Source organism: Brienomyrus brachyistius, chromosome 8 (assembly GCF_023856365.1).
Source record: "Brienomyrus brachyistius isolate T26 chromosome 8, BBRACH_0.4, whole genome shotgun sequence".
Taxonomy (NCBI): Eukaryota; Metazoa; Chordata; class Actinopteri; order Osteoglossiformes; family Mormyridae; genus Brienomyrus; species Brienomyrus brachyistius.
The window spans coordinates 22,115,042-22,125,469 of NC_064540.1; the positions used below are offsets into that span (position 1 = coordinate 22,115,042).

The following is a 10,428-nucleotide window of genomic DNA, read 5'->3' on the forward strand; positions in this document are numbered from 1 at the left end:
GTGTTCTGTGAGAGAGTGATTGCAAAAGAAGAAAAAGACCGTTACCGCATAGCAGCGAGTCCTGCATTTTTATTTAAACATAACCCTCAAACAAACAGACCCTTTGCATTTTAATAGGTTTGCAAGAATATACAGCAAGAACAATGCGCACTTGGCACTGAGAGCCAACATGCTACTTCCACTCAGATCCAAAGCTCTCTAACAAGAAGCGACATGTTGCCAGTGAAGCGAAGAACATAAGAAGAAATAACACCTGATTCAGAGACGAACAAGACCGTCATTTAAGCAAAGCCTGGCATTTCCACCCAGCACAGCTGTCCTTTGTGATCTTTTTTCGCGTTACTAAATGCTGAGGTGTCTTGCGCACCCATATCCCTTTACGTCGGGGGTCTTCATCGAACCCGAGATTGACCGCAGGTCGCCTGAAGCATGTGAACCCTAAGCTGAACTTCAGCCAAATGCCTGAATTTCCATCACACAGCTCTGCCGTCAAGGCCTGACTGGACTCGTACAGGGACATTTACGAAAAACACCCCCGTTCCCCAACAGCAAATTCATCCCGCAGTGCGCTGAGCAGCGTACCCTAGAGGTAATGCACTTCTGTCAGAAAGTCGTGCCATTTACCTGGCTCTGCGAGAGACTCGCTTGAACATACTGCCGGCATGGTATTAGGTTAATTCTCCATAGTTCAAGCGTCCTGGCCACTGCTAGCCCGAGCAGAGTTCATGTCCCGATTCCCCTTTTCCTCCTTAGTCTTTTTTTAGCATGGCATGTAAACACAGGATCCGCTTGCTGATGTAACTGGTATTAACATAAAAACAATGTGCAGGGTTGGGTGTAACAATGAGGTGAAGAATGTGATGCAACCTCATTAAGAAAGGTCAAGGTTGACAGGGTTCTAGGTAACCCTATAAATGCTGAACAAATATTATACGACGAAAATAACTAAGAACTCGGGGCCAGATTATGGAGAAGAAAAATACTGGTAAACTTCACAGCTGGTACTTCAAATAAAATGCTTAAAGAAGCATTGCGAGTTACTGTTGTGAATTAAGGAAGATACAGGGATACAGATTCTTCTACATAAAAGCGGAACGTGAACGAGGCAGGAAAACATAATTTGAGGCATCCTGAGCTGGGATTCAAAGATCTTCATATGATTTAATTTCAGGTTCATGTTGAGAGAATAATTTATCATCGTCAGGCCCCAAGCATCGTGATGTTGGAAGGATTTTTCCTGAATTTACTAAATCTCTAATGTACTTTCAAAGTTTCAGATTGCATCAGCTGAACCCTTAAATATTAAAGGAATGCAATTTATGGATCTAAAGTATTTTTGAATTAAATGTATAGTTCAGCACTTTTAATCTTTTGTTAAAACACACCAAACAACATTTTGTTTGGCTATTGTGTCTTCGTCTCATCTTTCCCCTCAAAAATGACCTCATCCCTTGATTACTGGTTTGTGAGCAGTGTGAAAATTGAAACCGGCACTTCAAGTATACCTCATTACCAGTGCATACGTGTAATTACCACAATTCAAGTCTCCCATAGAGAAACGCACATTTCTGTTTACCTCCAGAACCGCTCGGTAACACGTCATTTTCAAGCTTTGGGAAATGTAGCCAATCCTACAGGGCTGTGCATCTAGCAGGCTAGGCTGTGACTGACGAGGGACGAGGAGGATGTCTATAATTTGCAGGAGGTTCGGTTGCACCGGAGGGCAGAGGCCAGGGGCGAAGGCGTGCATGCTATTATTTTGCTGTATTCCCTGAATCTCCACATAATCAGCTTGCTCAAGCCTTAGAATACTCAATGCGATTGGTGTGTGACAAGGCAGAAACAGCCCAGTCCCACAAAGCTCCAAATTCAGGAAAATAACACTGGCGATACAACACAGCTGTGCAATGGGCTCCACATTATCCAGCCTGGATCAGCTGACTTACCCTCCTGGAAGCGCATGGGGGACGTCATCTGCCAAGGGTGAGAAAAACATAGTAAATCACAAACATCACCAGGCCTCTTGTAACTGGCATTTACTTATCAAGCTGCATTTTACTGTGTTTTTTTATATATTTTTTTGTGAAAAAAGTTGTGCAATTCCTAGCTTTTCCTGAAGAAATACTGTTACAAAAACCAGAGGCTGTCAAAGAGAACTGAAAAATGATTCCCCAACGATTCATAATGCAAAACATTGACACTGAAAAAAATTGCAGGTACAATATGCCAGTGAAACAAAACTTTTCCAACGTTTCCAAAGACTAGCCACCAAAATAAACTCAAAATACATTTTCAATGACTTTTTGTTATTTGCTTGATACAATCCAGCTGCTGGCTCCTTGTCTGCTGGGACTGGGGAGGGAAAGCAGGACTTAACGGATGCCTGATATCTGACAGTGGTGAGGGAGTAAGCCACCGTTGCGTAACTGCTTTCCGGCAGCAGAGAGAGCCAGTCACCTCTGGCCGGACTCCACAGTGCTGCCGTGAGTCTCCTCGAAAAAATCTTATAGCCCCGTTTGGCACGTGCTCCAGGTTTCCTAGGAAACCGATTAATAACTCAACACGGCAATCAACTCTCGCTCTTCCCCCTCGTACTATGACATTAGATTCACTTTTACAGTAAGCGTATCTGTTCCAGCTGTAGGCAAAGTGACAGATTCAAAGCTAATTCAAATGATGTATCTGCACTGAAACTAAACTGTATGCAGTATGTTTGACTGTCATCCCCAAACTTGTTTTGAAGTCTGACTTCTAATGCTGTAGCATGAAGCTCTGCTGCAGTGAAAACAAGGCTTTTGTGAATCTGCAGACAAGAAAAGACTTTGGCGTCGATGAGTTCTTACCCGGCGTTTCAGCACCAGGACCGTCCCCTGTGTTACAGTTTTCCTTGCCAGCAGGGGGTGCAATATTTCTGTCCTGCTCTGTTTTTTTTGAGGGTAATCTAATAGTAGATTCTTCAGGGGGTGCCACTGCTCCCACACCAAAACAAGATGCCCTTTTCCCCACTGCATTTGTCCTAGTTGCCTCCTCATCAGCCACTGCATTGATACAGTCCTCAGAATAGACATCTCCGTTGCTATTATCAAATTTGAATCGCTCTCCTTGTTCTTCCTCCTCTTCCTCCCCACCCTCCTCCTCCTTCTGTTGTGGGGTAGACTGTCTGGAGGACATGGAGCCTGGAACAAAGCCATTAAGATCGTTGGCTGATGTCAGAAAAACACACATCTGTGAAGAACTTTATCTGGATGATGATAATGTTCCACAATGAGGCTATTTTGCCCAGAATAATGGATAATGGACCGATCCACAGAACATGCAGAGCACCAGGGCTTCAGAGGTGGATAGTTCAGCTCCAGAGAGTCCAGACCAGGATTTTGTTTCAACCAACTAGTTGGATACTCTGTGACTCTTTATGCTCAACTGGATGGTTGAAACAAAAACTTGGTTTGGACTTTTTCTCTCTGGACCTGAATTATCTACCTATGCTTAGCAAACATGCCCTACCAACACCTGTAATCACACAAAGGACAATTTCAGAGAGCAACAGAAAGTCTGAGCACTGGAAGCAGTCACTGAAATCACTTTATTCATTTATAATTTACTTTAAAAAATATTTTTTGGGGAAATAGTTCTATCCAGCAGCTTGAGCCAAATAAGTTTTTATTAGTTTACAGCTTTGGGAGACTGTTTATTAAGGAAAAGTCACTGCTTTACATGAGAAAATCACATATAAACACATTAGAGCCAAAGTTGTTTTATATGTGAAAGACCAGTGGTTGCTTTCCAGTGCCTTCAGTTAAACCTTGCAGTTATACATAAAATTCATGACAAAGTGGACAAAGAGCAGGTTGAGTCCCGTCTGGCGAAAAGATAAACATGCTCTCCACTTAAAAAGGAAGTGTCTCCATGTGGGCAGCATGTCACTGGAGGACGGCAGCATGTCACTGGAGGACGGCAGCATGTCACTGGAGGACGGCAGCATGTCACTGGAGGACGGCCCCCCCCAGCTTAGTGGGACAGTAGCCCCTCACTCCCCTGGAGTCTCAGTGGGTCATGATAATGTGCTTCCAGCCAAGATGGATAGTTTCCAGTTCCTCTCAGCCTGGGACTTTCCGCACAACCCCCCCCCCCCGCCATCCTCTTCCACAAACCAAAAGCTTTCACAAAATTTTGTCAGTAAATTGTATATATATATATACACATACACACACACACAGACACACATGTATATGTATATATAGCTATCTTAAATGGTAACACGGATTAGTCTATACGGATTTCCCCAGAACCTTTCCAGTCCAGAAGGACCCCAGACAGTCTACATTTTTGCTCCCTCCCAGTTCCCAATACATCTGTACCAGGAATTCTGTGTTCCTCATTGTGTGGTTTACATGTTTTGGGAGCAGGGTGGTGGCAAAGGAAAGCTACAGTAACCAGCTCTCCCTGGCTGAGTGCCAGACAGCCCATGAAGAATCCGCTTCGCTTTTCTCAGTCTCCCTCTCTCGTGTCAAACCCCAGTCACCATCGTAATGGACATTCTAACTAGAAAACGACAACATTCAACTTGGTCTCCTTGCCTGCTAGTTGCATTCCCTGTAAAATGTTAATGTTGTTGCTTCCTTATTAAACAGGATAATAATTTTTGTTCAGGGGAGGAATCCCTTGAAGGAGGCATTAAATTAAATTAAAACTGGCTGCAGAGAAGCAGACTGCTGCATCATCAAAGATAAAAATCGAAAGACCAGGAAAACAGCAGAATTACGCCTCCTGTCCGGATACCAGCCACGCCAAAACAAGTTTGCCCCTCACTGGGGGTGGGAAGTGTCTATTTAAGGTTACACCAATACCCAGAGCCAGTTCAATTGCCAATTTCTATTTTCCAGAAGTACTACATGCGAATATTGAAGCTGTCAGTCCTGGTTTCAGACATTTCTGCGGTTTGTTAAAACAGTGAGGCTCGTGAATCCAAGAGCAGTAAGGTCATTGGTTGATGTCAGAAAAACACACAGCTGTGAAGGACTCTATCGAACTATGACACCGTTACACAATGAGGCTATTTTGCCCACTGAATAAGGCACGGATGAACTTATCCACAGACTGTCCTCACAGCCTAGGGCTACCACACATACCGTACCAAAAACTGTAGTCACACTACAGACAATTTCAGAGATCCATGGAAAGTCGGAGCACTGGCAAACAGTTACTGAAATTGCTGCTGTTCAGGAGAAATATTTAAACCCAACCATTTGCACCAAAGCCATCTTGGGACAGGATTAGCTTTCAGCTTTGAGAAATGGCTTATTCAATAAAACCCTCTGATTTACACAAAAAAATAACTGCTGCTTATACACATATTACACCCAAAGTTGTTTTATTTCTTAAAGTATGTTGGCTTACCGTCCAGAGCTGTTACACACAGTGCTGTGACAGTATTTCCCCGGTTCCGAACTTCCTCTGTTTTTTCTTATTCATTGGAAATTTCTTTAGACTGAGGCATGTGGTGAAATTGTTCTGTTTAAGTGATGAGTAGATTCAACAGGGCTGGCAGCAATCAAACTTGGGTTTGTCTCCTTTAATTTAATCCATTATCACTTACAATCTGTTCATTGGTGGATTGAGTGACTAGGGGGGTAATTACTTTGTCACAAAAGTGATGTGGACATTGGTGAATTTCCTTCACTGAATCAAATGGTCCTTTATAAACTGCGCTGTGTTTACTTGGGTTGTCCTTTGTATCCAAAATTTGTCTGGAGATCAGAAAGTTTTTTATGAAAAATACTTTGTCATGGCACTGCAAGTGCAGTTAACCCTTGCAGTTACAAAAATTAAAGATTAAAAATAGCTAAGTTCATCTTATCTTACGCAATATGTAAAATTAATTAGCAGTGTAAATTTATTTTTCAGAACAACTACAGCTCTGGAAAAAAAATTAAGAGATCACTCGATATTTTTAAGAAATCTGCATTTTTTAAAATCCTGGTTTAATCCCGGTTCTGCTGGCAGAAGGTTATGCTGAGCAGCAGGTTGCTTCCAGGCACAAAATTTCTAAGACAGCAGTACAGAAGAACAAAGTGAAGCAGGAGACACTGGGAATAAGCAGAAACCAGCCAGGTAGAGGGCAGAAGCGACTTTCTAATGCCAGAGAAGATCGTTAACGTATCCGACAGCTTCTCATGAATCATAGGATGACATCAAGTGACCTTCAAAAGGAATGGGAAACATTAAGTGCAGGTGTGAAGTGCACTGCTAGGACAGTTCATATCAGGCTCCTAGAAGCGAGATTGAAGTATCTTAAAGCAAGGAAGAAGCCCTTCATTAATGAGAAACAGTGAAGAACCAGGCTGCCGTTTGCAAAAAATAAAATATATTATTCACAGACACAAACCGATAAACTGAGAAATGAGTGAAACAAAAAATTGTGCTGTGGTCTCTTAATTAATTAAGAATCTCCTCCACCCAGGAAACACCATGTTTCAAAGTTCAGAACGGTCTGATCCCACTAAGGGAAATGTTTGGAATGAAGATCAGGAGACACTCAGACTTTTAGGAAGCAAGTTCAAAGATTATCCATGAAGTTTCCATGCTAAGCAGGGACTAGAAGTATACATCAGCCAGAAAATGCACCCCCCCCCAATGAGGAATAAAAAAATAAACATGGGAGATGGAGAAGAAAAGGGGGTGGACAGAGTTCTCAGGGTCAGTCTAGCCTGGAAGAGGGTGGCTGATGACATATTCATATTCACTTCCAGGACATGAATCCACATATTCTGTAAAAACCCACTATTATTAGTACAGTGTCCAATATTAATGCAGGCTTGTATTTCTGCTGAGTCAACAAATAGGACAAACGAAAACTTGCAGAGGTTTGACTGCAGGTATCCTGGAATGCCTCACATGTCCCATCATGCTCTCTACTGACACACACAGACAGGTGAGAGCAGAACTTTGAATCTGAGGAGATTGTCAACCATTAATCCATTTTCATGGAAGTTAAGGACCTTGCTCAAGGGCCCAATGGCAATTCAGCCAAGCACAAGATTCAAACCAGTTTCCTTTCAATCACAAGCTCAGGGATATAACTGTCAGAATAAATCTGTCTCATTTAGACCTTCTCAGTACTGAGACTTCAAAGATGAGAGACACTGCATTTTACCTAAATGGAGATCTCCAGCAGTTTGAGGGTTTACATTGTATGTATTTATGTGCTGCAGTTACGGCGACTTACTTATCCTCATGCTCCCCTCTCCCCCCACCCCATCTGTCCAGGAACAGGGAATTCCACCAGGATGCCTTTCCCGTGAACCAGACAGACCTCGCCACCACTTTCCCCGGCATGAGGCCAGATCTGTCTGCACGGCTTTTTGGGGCAGATTTGGGGGAGATTTGGGGCAGATTTGGGGGAGGCTGCAATGGCAATTGAATTACTTGTCAAGGATTCCCCCCTTCAAAAGCAGGATTGCAAATGTCATAGTGGGTCTTGTCCAGAGAAGAGAAAGGGGATTACTGTACTCTGAAAGCCTCTGAGCTCCTTTTAAGTCCAGAGGCTCAGAAAGGGACAGGCTCAGGGTGGGGGGGGGGGGCAGACAGTACTACTGACAACAGCCGTAAGGTTGTCTGGCTTCTCTAAGCGATGGTTTTTGACTCTAACTACATGCAAATATGGGGCGAGCGTCTGGAGGCAGGACTACCGGCACCAGCCCCGCGAGCCGGGCGTCCCTCAGGGATCGTACACACAGCCTCGGCCCCCACAGATAGAAACCAACAGGATGCTTGTAATAAATATAAATTCCTTAAAATTTTTGTTCATTATGGGTCACCACCCCCCCCCCCCCCCATGCATATCAATGACATCTGTACGGTAGGCGTTTCACTATTTCAATCTCTTTCTGGAACAATTCTGGTAAACAGCTCACGTCCTGTTATGTGTTTATTCGTTGCGTTGCTGTAGGGAGATGATTCCTCTGCCCTCCCCAAAAAATTCGAAGCACACGGAAGTATTGGCCGTTGCCATGGAGACAGACTCACTTTCACTACGCAGCGAGTGCATGTGCAGGCGAGGCCCAATTTACTCGCGTCTCTTTAAGTTCGTCTTGTCCTGCCGCGGTGCTTCCTAGCCTCACTAAACGCATTAAAGTGCCAAAGCACCAGCTAAGAGTGACTTTAAGTGAAGAAGTCAGTGAATCTCCACTCCTGTCTGCACAGAGCCATTGCCCAGGTGCTCATACGTCTGGTTATTGCTACTCCATGAAAGTAGGAGATGTGGTTAAGTTGCCCATATTGTTTGATTATGGGTGTGACTGTATGTGCCCTGCATCCTGTTCAGGTGCCCTATTGGTCGTAAGATAGGCCCCAGGCTCACTGTAACTCTGTACTGCACAATACCAAATGTCAAGCAGCATTCCATTCACTCAGGTGTCAAGTGGCACATCTATTATGGAGATTACAGTGGAAATAGATGGATGAATGCTAGTGATGTCTGGGTTCCGGTTTTGACTTGGCTGAGCAGTAGGCAAGCATTCCGGAACATGGGGGCGGGGGCTTCAGCAGCTTTAACATAGGAATTCCGGCCACCCCATCAGACGCTTTGTGATCCTCCCTCTTGCATGTCCCCAGTCTCCACAAGTGATTCCCTAGACAGACAGTAGTGTAAACTACAACTGGGGGTTGGGATCCAGTCCGGTGTCCATCGAGTTTTGCGAGCTGAGGTTGTCAGAAATAGACCCAGTCACGGCTGAAACAGAGGAGTCACATCCCAGCGGATCAGAGATCCACTCTTCGCCTCCTGGAGCTGCATCGACTTCCTGTCCCCTCAGGAGCAGTGTATCCTCCGTCACGTCTACCGCTACGAGTGACGGAGAGGAGGGCCGGCCACCAGATCCAGCCCGAGCCCGACATCTCCACACTGGCCACCTCAAAACGTCCCGCGCTTATGCTTTAAGAGCTTTGCTGAGGTGGTTGGCTGCCGTCTGACTGCAGCTGTCCCACACGAGATGAAATTACAGGGCTTCCCAGCAGAGAGAAATGTATTCAAGGACCAGAGTGTGAACAGCCTGACCAGAGGAGTCACATGCCAAAATCAAAGGTGGGGTGCCAGTGGCACACAGGGTGACCTCCTGTGCCCTTTTGACTCTAACCAAAAAGATGCCAGCCCTGTTTAGGGTAGGATGCCAATGGATAAACATACATAATGAAAAATGGCTTTGAATAAAGAGCACTTACCTCCTGATTCTTTGAGTCGTTTTGCCCCCCTCCGACTTTATTCCCAGAATCCACCACTCTCTGTGCACCTCCTGCATGTGAAACAGAGGGACTCCAGGAAGTAGCCCTCCCTCTTCCTCGGTCCCTGGACCCCTCCCACGCGGGACACCGGAGACAGCAGCAGTTTCTGCACCATTCAGTTTCCCGCAAGAAAACTTCCCGGATCGGCTCACAGACGAGAAAAAGAAACTCGTTCTGCCTCAAACTGCTCGCTTTCTCTCCTCCACCCTACTGTAACACCCCCCACATAATGACAGAGCAGCGCCTTCTGGCTCTCCAGCCAATGGCATAACTCTGGCCCGGCGTCCCCGCCCATTACAGAAGTGGAATGAATCAGCGGGGGGGGGGGGGGGGACAAATGCAAACAGAGAGGGTGGGAATGGGAGCAGAGTGGAATGGTGGAAGTTTGGTTGCAGCTGACTGAGATTGAGAAATCTGGAATCTGTCCATAGGCATTAAAAATCTAAAATATTTAACAAATATATTTTTTAAGAAACTAGTCTTTAATATCCCCCTCACTTTTTAAATTCATTCATTCATTAAAAATATATATTATACATTGAATCCCAACTTCATTAAGAAATTCTCACGGCTGAACAACGGAGATTTTTAAATGTTATATCTAGTTTAGGTGATAATTCACACAGTTTTTAAGGTGCATTTAAAAGTAGCTTCTCGATCCTCCAAGGCTTAACTTTTGTGTTACTTGCTGAATATGTGCTTGTGGCACTGGAGCATGCTGGGAAATTATAAACAGCCCGTTTGTGTCATTGCTAATACTTGGTGTGTCCCGATTCCCTTCTGTGCCTTTGTCTGTGTCCTGCGTGAATCCTGTCCGATCCTGTGTATTTAACCATTGTATAACCATTGTGTCTTACTATCCGGAGTCAGACCTCACTGTGTTTAGGGGCTGTTAACTGTTTTAGGGTTGTTTGATGCATGCATTAGGGTGTGTAAGAGCGTAATAAAAGAGTATTATTTCTTCTTAAAACAAGCGTTATCTTTTATTACCGCTGCAGCAATACCTCGGTCTGCAAGTTAATACATGTTTTATTTTGCATGTTCTTTAGTGCGAGGCAAAAAAAAGTTAAGTTTGTATATGTTTTACCAATCATATTCCATTTATTGTACATAGTTAGCGATTGTAGTCTTTGTCAGGTTACGTTTTTT

General features: G+C 44.3%; 1 protein-coding gene across 1 annotated transcript in view; it reads right to left on the minus strand.

The window, feature by feature from the left end:
- arhgef10la (Rho guanine nucleotide exchange factor (GEF) 10-like a) overlaps nucleotides 1-9,497 on the minus strand; it is a 72,237-nt gene extending 62,740 nt beyond the window's left edge. Inside the window, exons 1-3 of the mRNA XM_049021683.1 lie at nucleotides 9,220-9,497; nucleotides 2,844-3,176; nucleotides 1,947-1,974 (exon numbers count right to left, since the gene is read on the minus strand). Coding sequence (XP_048877640.1) covers nucleotides 1,947-1,974; nucleotides 2,844-3,171 — 356 coding nt within the window. The 5' untranslated portion in view covers nucleotides 3,172-3,176; nucleotides 9,220-9,497. The remainder of the gene's footprint in view (nucleotides 1-1,946; nucleotides 1,975-2,843; nucleotides 3,177-9,219) is intronic.
- Between the last annotated feature and the right edge of the window lie 931 nt (nucleotides 9,498-10,428).